The following is a 15,799-nucleotide window of genomic DNA, read 5'->3' as shown; positions in this document are numbered from 1 at the left end:
CTGCGCTTTTCTGGCGATCCGCTTCCGACATCCGCCGACCTTGTTCCAAGCAGTGGTCCGGATGAATCGCATCTCGGGCAGGTATCAACGGCCCGGCGTTGAAGGCGAGTATCAAGCGCTACGCCAAGACCCGCACCTTTGGGCGTTGGGTGTGACACTGTTATCAGTGGCGACTTCTTCGACAGCAGTCGTCGTTGGTCGCCGGGCTTTGACGGTCTGCTCATCCTGCTTTCGATCATTCACGGTGCAGGTACGTGTTGTTGTCGTTCATATCGCTGGGCTGTCGTACTGTTCCTCACGGTGGGGGGGGCCCCTACGTGTTCGCACTGCGCGGTATTGGCAAGACGGCGGCCTTCTTCGCCGGGTATTGCTGAATGCCTCAAAGGTGTGGTGGTGACGACTGCCGTTGCTGCCACGGGTATCGCCTCATTACTTCGCCCGACTCATTGGGATTGACTCCGGAGCCGCGGCCCGATCCTGGTGGATCGCCTGCTACATCATCTTCGTGACGCTGAACATCGTCGGTGTCGAGATGACGTTCCGCGTGCAGGTGGTGGTGACAGTCGTTTCGGTGTTCCCTGCTGCTGGTGTTCTGCATCCAGTTGCGGCCACCAAGATCGACTACCAGCGGTAGATTTATCGACACAACTGAACTGGCTGGGACGAATTCTGCAGGAGCCTCATTTTCGCGCTATTGGTTCTACCTGGGCATTGAGGAGCTACCAGCGCCATTGACAGAGACGATCGAGCCTACGAAGAACATGCCCCATTGGCCTCATCGTTTCGGTGCTACTCTGATCGTGATCTCGTTCTGCACGGTGATTATTCAGCTCGATGATTAGCCCGGGGCCGACGAGATATTACGTCAACTTTCCTCGCCGCTGCTGACGGGATACAAGACGATTTTGGCGACAACAGCACCACTTCGGGTTTCCACGTGGATTCCTGATCGTGGGACTGATCTCGAGCTTCCACTCATTCGTGTTCTGCATGGGCAAGCTGCTGTACGCTATCGCCTGCACGACGGATACCTGCCGCCAGATGCTGACCAAGCTGCACCCGACGCGCGGAACGACCCACGTCGCTCTTATTACGGGAAGTATCATCGCTCTGGTGCTGGTCATCGTGCTGCGTACGCTATTGAGCGCGACTTTCCTCGTGATGATCAACCCTGCCATCCGGCTCATTGGCGCTATCGTGTCGTACTTGTTCCAGCTAGCGGCTTTCATCATCTTCGCGTCCGTGAGCCTGAGCCGCGATCGTACAAAGAGCCCCTTTGGCATCCCTGGCGCAGTGCTTTGCATCATCTTGTGCATATTCTCGTTGGTGTCATCATCTGCAGCGGCACCTCGAGCTACGTGTTCTGGCTTCGGTGCTGGTCGCTATCGGCTACTTTGCGCTTGGTGCCGTGTGCTTCGTGTACCGCGTGAAGCCTCGGTTGATTAGCAACGGCCCTGTGTCAGCCAAGGAGTTCAGGGAAAACCTCATGAGCTCGCGCATTTCAACAAGGTGTAAGCGGTGCATCGGAACCTCGTGGCACGATCCACAATACGCAGGTAGCGATCACGCGATGAGTTCCTACACTGAACGTCGTGAGCAGGAGTTGTTTCAAAGTGGCGTAGATCGTACTGGTATTTTCAGCCTCGGGGGCTTTGATCGCCCAACAATCAAGGCGCCTACCATATTTCCTTTCACCCTGGTTGCTTTATCTTGCTGGTAGTTAGTGCTCGATTTTTTACCTTCAGTTGTGCTGTCGTCGTGGAACTTACCTACCAACTTGGTAGCGCCGCCAAGGGATAGTCCTTTATCATCAAAGCCCGAAATGGTCGCACCATGTTTTGAGTGGACACAAGCTGAGGACATAATCAAATTCATCCTGAGTTTCGCATGCTGGGTCTCTTTGGGGCCCCAAAGTTTGGAGCAGCAAGTTTTTTTTTTACATGTATTCGAATTATCTTTTTTAATCACGTATTACGAATGACAGAAAGCACGCGTTGCTGGCTCCGTCAAATTCGGTGGGCTCGATGCCAACTAGCGAAAGTGTAGGTGCAGAGCAGTTTACTAACGATTCCATTCACATGCGAGTTGGGTTCTGGTGCATCCGCTGCAAATTCTTCAAGCATTATCCTCCATCATCGTCATACATGTACAAATAAACGCTGTGCATTACCCTGCGTCGAAAGAATTCAAGTTGATTAACGGGATGACCTGCAGAGAATGCACTGTCTTCCAACTCTGAGCGCTGAGATCCCGGATTAGCGGCACTCAGGAAGACCTCGAGAGCATCACCAACTCAGTCCTTGCCTTCGGCGCGACAGTAGCGATAAGCGCATCACCTCCGGTAGGAGATCCGGTCTCTCTGCCTGATGCCCATCAATGACCCGGCGGTGAGCCACTTCTGTGGTGACGAGTACCGGCAGCGACCAGCTCATAGAGCCAGAGAGGAACCCGCCGGCTGATGTGTCCCGCACTCCATGTAAGGCGTGTAGGGTTTTCCGCCCGCCTCCGACAGCAGGTGGCTACAGCAGTGACTGAAGCAATTCAACCAACTCATGTAGAAACCAACGTGCCATCCTGTTGCCTCGCAAAGAGCCTTAACAACAAAGAGCCTCGGTCTTGCGTATTAATCCAGAAGCTGTCGGTGTTGGAAATGCTCCAGGTGCACCATGCGAAGCCGTTGCAAACGCGCCGCCAAGCAGGCCACACCCAGCCTGCATCAGCGGGATCCACTCCCGTTTGACTTGTGGTCCGGCTTTTTCCAAAACACGTGGCTCATGAGCCAATCCCAGTCGCGCTACGCATTCAAACGGACCAATCACTTTGATCCGCACCGCTCTCTGCGCGCGTTGCAGTTTGCTTGCTCTTGCCGATTTGAAAAGTTGACTTTGCGCCGCTGAACTTGATCTGCGGAACCCGCGTACAGCTCGCACATTGCGACTTTTGCAGCAGCGAGCGTAGCCATCTGCGGGGTCAGCCTCACGGTGCAATGGTCTGCAGTAGAATTCAGCAGCTCTATGGCTTCAGCTTCCCCGCATCGGAGAGCTCTCCTTGTCAACTTGCTTCGCTCTGCTACCGCCGACTTCATCTCATCCGAGTACGCAGGCGTCTCGAACTTGGTATCAACGAGTCCGAGTTGTGGAGGCGGGCTAAACGCTGCTAAGACCCCGCACCTCTGGAGGGCTGGGCGTAGGCGCCGTCATCAACGGCAGCTTCTTCGGCTGGCAGGCGGCGCTGGTCATCGGTTTCGACGGTCTCCTCACGCTGGCGGTGGTGACGGTGCAGTACGTGCTGCTGTCGTTCTCCATCGCGCTGAGCTGTCGGCTACCGTGCCGCATGGTGGAGGTCCATACGTGTTTGCTCTGCGGTATCGGCAAGACGGCGGCTTTTTCGCTGGTATCGCCGAGTGTCTGAAGGTTGTGGTCACCACGGGGTGGCAACCCAGCTTGGGTATCGGCTCGTACTTCGCTGAGATCGTTGGCGTGAGCTCGGACTTTGGTCCGATCTGGTGGCACTCGCCTGCTACCTCATCTTTGTCACGCTCAACATCATGGGCGTTGAAATGACCTTCCGCGTGCGGAATACGGCCTGCGTCATGTCGGTGATCGTGCTGCTGTTATTCGTCGGCGCGGCGACAAGATCTCGTACCAGGACTGGGTGGTCGACCGCGACTGGAACTACAAGGGATGGGACGGCGTTCTTTATGAGGTCTTCGTTCACGCTGTGGTTCTACCTGGGCATTGAGACTGCCGCTCGCCATTGACGGGCGGTCAAGCCCACCAAATTTATGCCCCGTGGCCTCGTGACCTCCATTATCACTCTTATCGCCATCTCGTTCTGCCGTCATCTTCAACTCGATGATCAGCCCCAGCGCCGATGGGATCTACGTCAACTCGTCGCCGCTCCTTGCTGGCTACCAGACCGTGTTCGGCGACAACAGCACCACCTCGGGTTTCACGTGGATTCTGATTGTCCGGACTGATCCTCGAGCTTCCTCGTTCGTGTTGCCATGGGCAAAGCTGCTCTATGCTCGCCTGCGACGGATACCTGCCCACATCTTGACCAAGCTGTTTTAGAACGCGCGGAACTGACATATGTGTCGCTGATCGCTTCTGGAGTATTATCGCGCTGGTGTTGGTCATCGTGCTTCACTTCGCCATCGGCGACTTACTCGATCTAAGGCTCCGTTCTGATCAACCTGGCGCTGATCGGCGTTTGCATCGTCAATCACCGAACCAGCTTGCGGCTTTCATCATGCTGCAAGTATTCGAGAACCGGAGCGTCCCGTCCGTACAAAGGCCCTTCCCGGTATCCCCAGTGCAGTCGTCACCATCATCGCAATGCATATTCTCGCTGGTGTCCATCATCTACAGCGGCACCTCGAGCTGGGTCTTCCTCGCGTCGGTGCTGGTGGCCATCGGTTATTTCATCATTGGCGCCGTGTACTTCGTGTACCGCGTGAAGCCTCTGCTTCTGGAGGTGGGCAACGGCTGTCGTCAGCCGGGAATTCCGCAGAGCTCGCCAGGCTCGCGTAACTGAGTGCCAGCAGATTGTCAAATTTCTTTTAGTATCGCCGAGTCAGCGAAGTATCTTTTCACGCTGGAAGGTTTGGTCTCGATAGACAATCAAAGCATGTTTCACTATTCTCGCTTACCGCAACCAACATCTGCGCATGTGAACGAGTCTCTCATCTGCCATGAGTGTACCAGTGGTATATTATTAATATCAAACGGTGCATGTTGGTATACGATCACAAGAGGTGGTATGCCCTCTTCTGTATGATTTTATGCAACATGTATGTGGCTGGACACAAGCGCCATGCGAACTTCGTTACGTCACAAGCGCGCGCGTAGATACAAGGTCCTCGGTGAGATGATGCAAGACATCGGGGAAGCTTAAATAACGCGCACTCGCCTGACAGCTAAAATATTTATTTGCTAAAGCGTACCTGGCCGCGCACCAACGAAGATAGAACGGACTACGTCCGCATGTCGAACCTGCAATTTCAGTACCTTTGCATGTCCGACGATGTGCTGGCTTGCAATGAGGAAGCGAGACCAGACTGCAACTCAGAAGAGCAAACCGACTCATTTCCATGCTCAATGAGCAGAAGACCCTAAACGGCTACGGACCCGGAATTGCGGGTTGAACAGGCGGCTCTCAAAGTGTGCTACGCGACACAGCCAGAGCTACGCAACCTTGTCGCCGAACGAGATTTACAACTCGCTTCTATGCCAGCGTGCGTTGCGACAAAACAAATATCGAGCTGTTAGCAAAACGGTTGCTGGCCCAAGACACGGTAATCTCAAGAACCATTATTAGGTTCATTCGTCCACACTAATGTGTATTGTATTGTTTGCGAACTGCGTTCGCGATCCGTCTAATTTAGTTTTTCGCTTTGTACATTTTAGACGATATATCAGCAACAAAAGCAGCGCTCCTTTGTCATCAAAGATGAGGAAGAGATTCCAAAGGAAGCCAGAGGAGTCGAGGCTTGACCGGGGTACATGTTATTCGACTTCACAGAGAATCAAAATAATCTATTAGATAAAAACAGATGCAAAAAATTTGCTGGCTCTGCTTTTGTTTGGCTTCGAGGGCTGAAGGACCCCCCTCAAAGACGCGCTACTGTCTAAGTTGTGTTGAAGTAGGCTTAGATGCACAGCTTGAGGTGCGTGACATGCCTGGTGCCCTTGGCGGTATTGCCACCTTGCTAGATCCGAGCTTCGTGTGCCCGATTTTGACAACGGTTGGCGTAAAGTTGGACTGCGACGCTACTGGTGACGCGCGTGCTGGCGACGTGCAGTAGCCGCGAAGTGCTGCTCCAGCGCAGAGATTGCGTGCAGGAATGTCCTGCGTGGTATCTTAGCCATTGGCACGAGAAATTCTGCTTGACGACCACGCGCATGATCGTCAGCCTCAAATCACTTCGAGCACGTGCGCCGGGACAATCCAGCCACGGCCATGAGAGCTTCTCCTGGATGTGTCAAAGCAGGAGTAGCTGGACGAGTCCTTAATTGAAAACGCGACTAGAGGCATGTGGGCCTTGTCCACACGATGTTGAAGGCCGTGGATAGCGAAACTTTGCGCAGGAAGGCAGCGTTTTCCATACTAGCCTCCATGATACGGCGGTAGCCGTCGAAGCCGAACCGCAGCAAATTGTGGTACTGCGCCGCACGTTGCCGGCACTATACGGAAAAGTAGAAGTGTGGAGGCGGCGACTGGTCTCCGCCCAGGTAGTTGACGTGGAACACCAGATCTTCAGGGAGGTCTTCTTTCTCGCGCCAGATTGCTTGGCCATTCCGGCATTTTGAGGTCAAATTTTGTGGCCACTGACGTTGATCGACTTGACGTTGGGCAACCTGAAGTCTAACAAGGTCTGGCGAGATAAATGGAGCGATAAATTTATCACTAGCGGCGTCCGTGCAACGGGATATTCCACCGTTCCGCTCGTTTTCTTCGACCAGCATGTCATGAATTCCTTGATGTCTTCATACTCGCCGTTGAAAGTACTTCCTAAAATTGCACCCACCCCGATAGTGTTCTCGTCCAGCAGGGGACGTGCTCGTTCTCGCTTCCGTAGGAACTAAAGCTTCGGAATCCGGGATACGTCGGCCCTCACGTATCTCTGATCACTCCAAGAAACACATCGGCCGCCGCCAGAACCCTGGACGTTTGAATACAAACACCATATTTGCGGGCTTCTCGTAGAACGAACCCGCGGCGATACGGCGATCCTTCCACTTGCGCTTCATGGCGAGGCCAGCTAGCATGATCGCCTCGGACGAACCGATGCAACCGTACCGGTAGCCTTCCGCCTTCATCGAGGGGCATGATACAAGTTTGCGAGCATTTGCACGCAACGGTTGTGGACTCGCAGTCTGCGGGTACTGGTCGAGATCGATATAGTTCTTGCGAAGACCCTCGATCATGAGCTCTTCCGCCTCGCGCTCCATGTACATCGTGACAGAAAGATGCAAATTCATGCTGGGGTTGCCATCAAGCGCGAGCTCGTCGCCGATCATTTTGGTGAGCCACGCGAGCTGGTACCGAGTGCTGTGGGAACGTATCCCGTTGCCAGGTTGTTGCACATGAAGGGTGGCCGTACTGGCTCCGACTCGTTGAGCATCTCATTCGGTTTGCACGGAGGTCTTGATCGTAGCAGGCTGCATGTTGGCGGGAGGCTGAAGTCGCAGGAAAGTTCCGCTAGTAGCTTGAGAAAGTGTCAGTAAAACCAGAAAGTGGTTGACCACGGCCATGCCGCCGCAACATGACCTCGTGCTGTACGCGATGTGTGTGCTTTATTTTCGCTGATGTTGCGTGCTTTTGCAGCTGAGCTAACAGAATTGTCCTCATAAAATTGGACGTCGCACGATCCTCATGAGATATCCTGCGCTCATAACCATTCCTTCCAGTGTTGGCGTCGATATCGATGTGCGCAACTATTCCTAATCAACCTATTGATATCCGACGGCATGCATGGGGGGGTGCCCCTTCTTGCACGTTTGATTTCGGGTCAGCATGTCGGTCAAGCCGAAGCATGTTCCCATACTGCCGACGGTCTGACCCGCCTCCAAACGATTTAGAAGCCACACTTCAACTTCAGTGCGATTAATGCCTCGTCATAGTGCTTGTGCGAGCAAGCAAACACGAATCTAGCGTCGTTGTTTATTGATTTGGTAAGTGAAAGTATTCTGAATTGACGCCGCTCGGCTATCGATGGTAAGCAACAACTACGGTATCTATAGGCGGTAAACGACGGGCTCTGACTCGTGTTAGCCAGCATCAGGTTCAAACCTTGGGCGGGTGTTGCTGAGCAAGTTCTCGCTACCAATTTCGGCGTTAGGGCTGCTTCGATACGCGGCTGCACGCGCATGAAGAAATTACACCGCGTAGCGAAATAAAAGAATCGCCACGATGATAGACGCCAGGAATTCGTAACTTGACGCACCGCTGAATAATCGACATCATACCCGCCACAGGCGCCAACGAGACAAAGGGCGCCGGTAACGCACCGAAGGGACTACGATACGGCCGAGCGCGATTGGCTCATATGATGCGTAACCGGATAAAGGAAGTCAGCTGGAAGCGTGGGAGATCACGGCTCCAATGAGCGCGAGTTGATCATCACCGACCCAAAGGCGCGTGTCTCCAATGATGAAGTGCAGCGCACCAGCACAACGCAAAAGCCGATCGAGCTGCCGGTGATCAACGACACGTACATCATTGCTTGCATAGCGTCGGGTCACAGCGTCGTCAGGATACGGCAAGTATCCATCGCGCGCAATAAAAAGCGTACGGCGACTAACATGCAGAACACGAACAGTGGAAGCTCACGCAATAAACCCCAGAATCAGCATCCCGGGGCCCCGACGTGGTGCTGTTATCTGAAAAACACTCCTGATACCCGTCAGCGGTGACGAGCTGTTGTAGATTTCTTCAGCGCCGAGGGATCGTCGGTTGAAGATGACGTTGCAAAACGCCAAACACGACGGGGTGGAATAGACGTCGCGGCCAATCAATATTCCGCTTTCCGGGTTGATGGTCACCTCGACTGCAAGTGGCAGCTCCATCGATACCCAGGTAGAACCACAGCGCGAACGAATAGCCCGCCCTGTTGCTCCATCCCGTCACTCCCGGGTACTGCCGGTCGACAGCCGACACCCACTCTCCTCCTCACGACACCTTGGTCGCCGTTTTCGCGTAAACACCAGCAGGATGATCACCGACGACCGTCGTGACCGCCTGCACGCGGAAGAATCATCTCGACCACGATGTTGAGCGACACGAAGATGACGTAGAAGACTGGCCCACCAGATCCGGGCCGTAGTCAGACTCAGGCTCAGCAGCTGGATATGCTGCAATTAAACTTGGGCCACGACGGCACGTGATGACGACCTTGAGGCTCTCGGCCAGACCGGCGAAAGAAGGCGGCGCGCCAGGCCGATGGCGTGCAACGCGAAGACGTGGGGCCCGCCGCCCGCGGGCACCGTCGTGGACGCTCGGCGATGGAAAGGACAACCTTGTGCAAGCGCAAGTCACGACGCCAGGATGATAGAACCGTACGTCGAAGCCGCCGAGGCATTGCCCAAGCCGAAGAAGTCTCGCCGCTCACGGCAGCGCCCACGCCCAACGCCCACCGGGTGCGGCGCCTTGGCGTAGCGCTGGCGTCGGTCATCGGAGGTCGCTTGGTGCTTGCTGTTCGAGATCTGGCCATCAAGACGAGATATGCCTGACAGCGTTGCTGTCACATGGTCCTCGAGCATCGCCAAAGTGCGTGGCATCCAGCGATTGGTACGACGACGCAGCGAGATCAAATCTTTGTGGACTATTTCCAGTTTGTGTCGTTCCATATAGCGAAAATAACGTTAAGGCGACGCCAGTCCATTCCTGCTAATTTCGGTGGGGATTTGTGGACCAAAATGCAGAGCATTTGAGCAATCATGAATGCTGATGATATGATCACGCTTTGAGCGTGGCAAAATATCTATCCATTCTGCTGGAGACCGTCGTGGAAACAGGTTTGTGCGATACCTGTCTCCTATCCCTTATCAAGAGGTTATTGCCGGTTACCAAAGCGACAACTACGGTTGCTGCGTTCCAGAATAATTACTGTACCCAAATTTGCGGCGTGAGCTGTCAGTGCGTTAGCAACTGGAAGCTAGACGCACGAGGGCCTAGAATGATCCAGTGCTAACAGAGGCATGTTGGGGTACATGTACACGCAAGCACGCGAGCAGGCTTGCCTGGCAGCTTCGGTCGTGCAGGTGGTGCTCTGATGCAACGTTCTCGCGTCCAGCACGGCGAATTCGTAAAGAACAACGTTGCTGTGTCATGGAGACGAGCGTCAAACGAGCTGTCGACCAAGCGTTCGAAGGCTCGAGTCGGATGAACTGCGAAGTTCGCGGTGAACCGCGGTGCGAATTCAACTCGCGTCACGATGCCTCCAGGCGGCTGTACAAGTAATCGCCCATTCTTCGCGCTAGGATAGGCGACCGAATGGCTGCGCTTTGCGATGCTTACAGCTCGCCACCACGCCAAACTCACTGGTATTTTGACTATCCCAGATGAGCGGCGTTGCTGTCGCGACCAGCATCGATGGTCCGCTCCCAGCGGATTGACTCGTCACGGTGTACGTCACACAACGTTGCTGCGCCGCGGACGTGACTGGCGGCGCGCGGCAGGTACAATTACGGCAGTTACAATTACTACGTTGCCCCCCCCTCCCCCATGCCCAGCCAACTGCAGGCGCTGGCGGCTTTGCCGTGGTCCCTGAATTGAAGATCACGTATTATTATAAATCTCGGTGCTTTTCTTATCCTGCCTCTCGGAGCGTCTGTCCACGCTGTATTTCTACCAATCGGTGATTTTCTTCCGTTTCTGGGCCAATCACAGGTGCTCATTTATCTGGCTTTTTTTTCGTGTCCTCCCCCTCACCAGAACGCGCGACTTCAAACCCGCATACAATCGAAACCGGCCCGCCAGACGCCCGACGCTCGCCATGGGCGAAGTGATCCGCGATGTTGCTGCTGAACCCGCTGACGGGCGTGACGTCGCTCGTGTGTCTCAACGCCATCGAGTGGGACGGCGTGCTCGGCGACTTCTACCGAGGTCATCACCAACTCGGACGACGACCCGGCAGCATCCTGGCCAAGTGCAAGGTGCTGCTGCATCGATCAAAGGCGAGAAGGGGTCGTGGTACGCCCCAATCTTCCGCCTCAACCTCCAGCCCCTCACTAATCCGTCTGTTGTGTCTGCTGTCGCCACCGCCGCCGGCAGATCCGCAAAGAACGCGCTGGATCGGTCCATCCGCGACGGAGACCTCCTCAGCCTCGAGGGCTTCCAGCTCGATGAGACCACGGGCCCCCCGCCAGAGCTGCTGGACATCATGGACGCGCTGGACTTCGGCGATGCCCGTGGACTTTGGCTGCCAGACTCACGCCGTCGAACCAATCTGGAATATTACGGGAGCGCGGACGCGGCGGCGAAAGTGACCCCCGAACCTATGATCCCAGAAGCCCATCCGTCAAGCCCCGTGGGCCAGATGCAACCCCCACGGCGTCCCCGGGGCGTCGCGTGGCAACTTCGCGCAAGTTAAGAGAGGACGCAGCTTGTCGATCAAGTTCTGGCTCGTGAATAAGCTGGCGGCCAGCGGTAAAGATCCAGCAAGGGCAGAAGGACTCACTCAAGATGCTGCTCATTGCGTCGGACGACTCGGCGCTGCTGCGAAGCACTTTCTGCCGAGGGAGACGGGGGGACCTGGACGCTGCTGAACCTGCGGGTGAACTCAAGAAGTCGTTCGGCGGCCTGCCGCCGCCCTCCGAAACCTTCGACTTCCAGCTCACGCAGAACATCGAGAACAGGCTGGATCTGCTCTCCACATGCCGGAGCTTTAACGTCCGGTGGAGGCTTCCAACTCAACGCAAACCAGACGGCCTCTCTGTCGCTGCACCGCCGGTAAGCACGAGAACAACGGCAGCGTCACGCTGCCAACGAGCCATCCGTTCTCCAGCAAACTCAGCGGCGACGTCCTGGACCCGTTGAGTAACTGGTAGAGCCGACGCTGGACTCGCTGCCGATGCCCATGGGTCACGGCGACGACCAGAACCTGCCGTCCGGCACTGCCTGGCGACCTGCGCTGGCATGGAGGGTGGCTTAAAGAGTTAGATAAAGGTGTGAACAGTCTGATGTGGGGTGGGTCGGTCAGTCAAATAAGCAAACACAGGCACAAGGTAGGCGAACGGTCACAGAGTCCAGCCAAGCACATGCACATTGGCTTTCCGAACAAGACCCGAAAGAGTTATCTGGTGAGTGAAATTCCGAGCGTCCAGCTTCGAAGACATTTACCGTCTGTCGCATTGCTGCTCTACCAGCTGGGGAGTCTCCTTCTTCTCCCACACGTCCGTGAAGTGCGGGCCCTTGGACGCGTCCAGCGTGTCCTTGAGAATCCTGGCGCTTCTCCTCGTCCATCATACTCGCTCTGTGCCTGGTACATGTTCTTCCACGTGAACTTGCACTCGTCCACCTGGCCGTATCTGTAAGAGTGCTCATCTGGTTGCCGGGCGCTTCCACCACAGAGCAATCACCAAACGCTCGTCGGCAACTTCGCATTCTCCTCCACACACTGGCAGGCAGAGCGTCACGTACTGACGCAGTAAGAACGGTTTCCGGTCAGGAACCACCGGCACGACATTTTCTTGCTGGCATCTCCATCCTGCTCCCTTGCGCGAAAGCTTCTCCTCGTGCAGGTATCGCGCGGTGCGCTCGGCGTTCGACCCTGCGGTCCATCGTGCTCAGGTCGAGCAGCTGCGGTACTGATTTTCTAATGTGATACACAGTAATAGCCAAAGCTATTCGGGGAAGCAACCGAAGTGGACACTCAAAAACAAAAAAAGTGACGTGGGTACTCAGACAGTCGAAAGGGAACGCAGCAGACGACCTCAAGCAGCTACATCGCCCGAAACATTTCCGTTGGAATGGGGATGTTGCTACTGTGGAACCAGTATCCTGCTTATGTTGATGCGTTGTCTTGAACACGAAGTTGAATTCTGTTAGCCAGCTGGTTCTCTATGAACGTGGTGCTACGTTCCAACCTGAGTTGAGTTCATTGAGCTGCTCTTGCAGAATTTTCGTGAAGCTCAATGGTGCCTTCCAACGCGCTGCGTAGCTCTTCCCTGGACCTGAGCGGTCGGCAGGCTTGATCATTGGCTGCTCGTAAGCGAAGTGCCGTCGGCGTCGGACGAGGATCGCGTGAGGCACTGGACGGTCGAGCACCCAGGCGCGATCGTGGAGCTAGACTGCCGCGGTTGGGGCGAAGTTTTCGTCCGGGATGACGCGTAGCAATGGGCTGTTTGCTGGGAGTGTTGTTGATTGCGGCCGATGATTGCATGGAACTGCATGGTCTGGCCAAGAGGAACTGTCACTAGCTGCTCGAACTCGCGGAGTGAGAAAGAAAAAAAGGATGGAACTTCGTGGATATGAATATGAATGTAGTGCATGCGCATCAACGAAACAGGAGAAGGATATAGAAAAATCTCGGCAAAAATGACGCGGTGATCGCCGCCTACAGGGTCCGTGACCTTGATCCTTCGCGGGATACCGTCTCTGCATCCTAAAAACCACCAAACAGCCAACAACAGTGCGAGCTAGGTGATTCGTCTGAAACAATGTCCGTCATGCCATGCATCTTCTTTTGCCGGGGCTGGACCGGCGACTGGCGCTACCGGTGGCTGCCATCATCTTGTTCGCCTGGTCAATCTTGACTGATATCTTCTTCTTGAATTCGTTCTCTTCTGAAAGAGCTCTCGCTATGGCAAAACAATGAATAAACAGAATACGGTGACACTTCTTTGCGGAATGGTGTAGCACGTACGGCAAGCCTCTCGATCACGCGCTTTCTTCTTCTCAGCAACCGCGCTGGTAATACGATGAGATGCAGACAGCGGCTTCAATCGTCGTCGTCTTGACGTTGCGTTGCGTTGATGCTGACACAGCCCTTCCCTGCTGCGGAGCGGACGATGGTCGAAAACGGGCTTCGATCGGAACTTGGCATCTGGCGATTTTGTCGACTTAGCTCGTGCACAACGTGCAGGAAGAACAAGCAGCGTGCCTGGCGTAACCTTACCGAACCAATTAATCGACGTTGCTGTTTGGAGTTGCTGCCGACTCACTTATTTACTTGCGGGTTTGTATATAGTTCAGCTGCATCACCAGACTCTCCCCGTCGTCTCCCCCATCGTCGTCTTCAACGACACCATAAATCATTCATCTTCCTCCTCGAGATCATTATTTTTGCTGTGATGCAGCTCCGGCGGCGCCCGGGCACCTTCCTCGAGGTCGTAGGCTTCGCACTAGTCGGCCGCATTGCGGGCCACCCGCGCCTGCAATAAACCACGTGGAAGAAGGCCAACATCGCTACCAGCAGCAACCTGAGGGCAACCAGACAGCTGCACTGCCAAAGAACAAAGTGACTCTTCACCTGGGCCGATACCCTCCACAAGAATGCCAACGCAGCCAGCCAGCCCTCACCAGCAGAGCCTGGGCGTTCATTTAAAGCTTCCGGTTCTTCCCATTTTTCTGTTGTTTTCGTTCTGTTCACGTGGTAAAGAGGGAAAGTCTCCTCTCACCTTCCTCCACCCATTCTCGCCGCAAGAGAGAGACGAGACCTTCTTGACGGCTGCAACCTGTCCCCTGTGCGTGTGTTCCCCGCCTGACTTCTACCTGCAGACGGCGCTCCGCGTCGAAGCTCAGCTGCCTCCCCGTGTCTCTGTCTGCAGCAGTGGGAGGAGGCGGGCGAAGAGCCATTCACCGCGTGAGCTCTGGCGCGCTCCTCGGCCAGCTTCTCTCGGCCTCCACGACCTTGTCGCTGATGTAAGTCGAGCGGGCGCTGGATGGCAGCTGGATCTCGTCCGGCAGGTAGCTGCGCTTGAGCGAGCAGTCGGTGGCGCGCGCGCGATGCGCGCCAGTGCGCCTGGTAGTCGTCGCCCGTGACCAGTGCAGCGCAAATCTGCGCGGCGACCGTCCACGAGCGCGTCGTCGTACTTGAGCCGTACATGCCGAAAGGACTTGCTGACGGACTTCTGGTACAGACCACGACCTTGGAGATGAGGCTCATGGCTGCTGGACGGCTTAGCTCTGGCGGTGTCCGAGACTCGGCTGGAAGATGCCAGGAGTGGGGCGGCGTCGCGTTTCTGAGAGGAGCGGCGCACCACCGCACAAAGCACTGTCGCCAAGCACTGCTTTAAGAGCAATAACCCACTTGCTCTAGGTTAGTATTCAGCCAATCACGGGGCCTTGAAGCTTATTACTGAAAGCAATTACTAGCCCTCCCACTGCGGTTAGCCTGTTCAGATTAGGACAGCAGCATCTGGCGTCATGTGATTCGCTGATTTTGCCGACTCCGATTCAGTACATTTTAGGATGAAGGTCGCTGGTATTACACAACGGTACAAGCTATCACCACCGAATCTGTACAACATGTACACGCCAATGGCCGTTGCCCTTTACAATCACTCTGCGGCCGATGGAAGATCTGCGCGCCCCGCCCAGGCACGCGCCCGCGCACCCGCGGCGCTCGCCGTCGTCGCCCACGCCCACGCCGCTGTCCACAGGCTCGAGGCGGCACCAGGATCTGGCGTTCCCCGTGCTCCCGCCGCTCTGCCGAGCTTGCCCGGCGGCCGTAACAACAGCGCAGCCTCCGACGCTTCTAGCGCCGTTGATTCGAGGGCGGCGCGGGCGTCGAGAGCGACGGAAGGTGACTAATGCTACAGACGCCTTTCGGTCCTCTCTGGGAGAGCGGCTGCGTAGCCTGCAGGCTCAAGCGCAGCGTCGTGCGAGCGCAGCTCTTCTCGGCTTCAATGAACGGGGCGCGGCTCTCCTAGCGGCCTGTCGCCAGAGAACGCCGCGACGGAGAGAGGACACAGCGACAGCCAGAGCGCGGACGGAGCAGCTTGCGGCGCAAGCCGCTGGCGTCGTCGCTCAACGTGAATCCGACGGGGGCCGTGCTCATTCCGTCGCGACCGACGTCCTCGGCGGCGGCGGCGGCCTGCGGTACCAGAGAGGCTGCTGACGTCTGCGGGGGCGAAGGCGGCGAGTTATTCTGGCAACGAGAGGCTGGTGCCTGGAAGAACCATCGGTGCGAGAGATCGATACTACGTCGCGCAACGAGCGACTGAGCGCCAGAGGGGTGAAATGGAGCGTCGCGGGACCCGGAGGGGTATGTTGGGGTGACGAAGGGCGGAACGAAGTGATAAGAACAGCAGAGTCACCCGGAGGTGTGAGTTTGGCGGCTGAAATAGCCAAC

At 55.9% G+C, this 15,799-nt stretch overlaps 4 protein-coding genes across 4 annotated transcripts; 3 read left to right on the top strand and 1 right to left on the bottom strand.

Moving 5' to 3' along the window:
• Positions 1-990: 990 nt before the first annotated feature.
• On the top strand, positions 991-3,411 carry IUM83_18950 (Amino acid/polyamine transporter; the record flags this gene model as incomplete). The annotated part of the gene is made up of 3 exons (XM_067943975.1): positions 991-1,242; positions 1,343-1,511; positions 3,191-3,411. The coding sequence occupies 3 exons, from the start codon at positions 991-993 to the stop codon at positions 3,409-3,411; spliced, it is 642 nt and encodes a 213-aa protein (XP_067779843.1).
• Positions 3,412-6,629: 3,218 nt separating this feature from the next.
• Positions 6,630-7,022, bottom strand: IUM83_18949 (glutamate decarboxylase; the record flags this gene model as incomplete). Its single annotated transcript, XM_067943974.1, has 1 exon — positions 6,630-7,022. One exon carries the CDS (start codon positions 7,020-7,022, stop codon positions 6,630-6,632), a length of 393 nt encoding a protein of 130 aa, XP_067779880.1.
• A 3,495-nt stretch (positions 7,023-10,517) lies between these two features.
• Positions 10,518-11,095, top strand: IUM83_18948 (Rhamnogalacturonate lyase A; the record flags this gene model as incomplete). The annotated part of the gene is made up of 2 exons (XM_067943973.1): positions 10,518-10,658; positions 10,727-11,095. The coding sequence occupies 2 exons, from the start codon at positions 10,518-10,520 to the stop codon at positions 11,093-11,095; spliced, it is 510 nt and encodes a 169-aa protein (XP_067779879.1).
• Positions 11,096-11,187: 92 nt separating this feature from the next.
• IUM83_18947 (uncharacterized protein) lies at positions 11,188-11,394 on the top strand (the record flags this gene model as incomplete). Its single annotated transcript, XM_067943972.1, has 1 exon — positions 11,188-11,394. A coding segment is annotated over one exon (207 nt), but the record flags the coding sequence as incomplete, so codon positions are not given.
• Between the last annotated feature and the right edge of the window lie 4,405 nt (positions 11,395-15,799).

The sequence above is a fragment of the Phytophthora cinnamomi genome (genome assembly GCF_018691715.1).
Source record: "Phytophthora cinnamomi strain GKB4 chromosome Unknown Contig132, whole genome shotgun sequence".
In the NCBI taxonomy this organism is placed as follows: domain Eukaryota; phylum Oomycota; class Peronosporomycetes; order Peronosporales; family Peronosporaceae; genus Phytophthora; species Phytophthora cinnamomi.
Note: the sequence above shows the minus strand (reverse complement) of the source record. Positions and strands in the feature narration are given on the sequence as shown.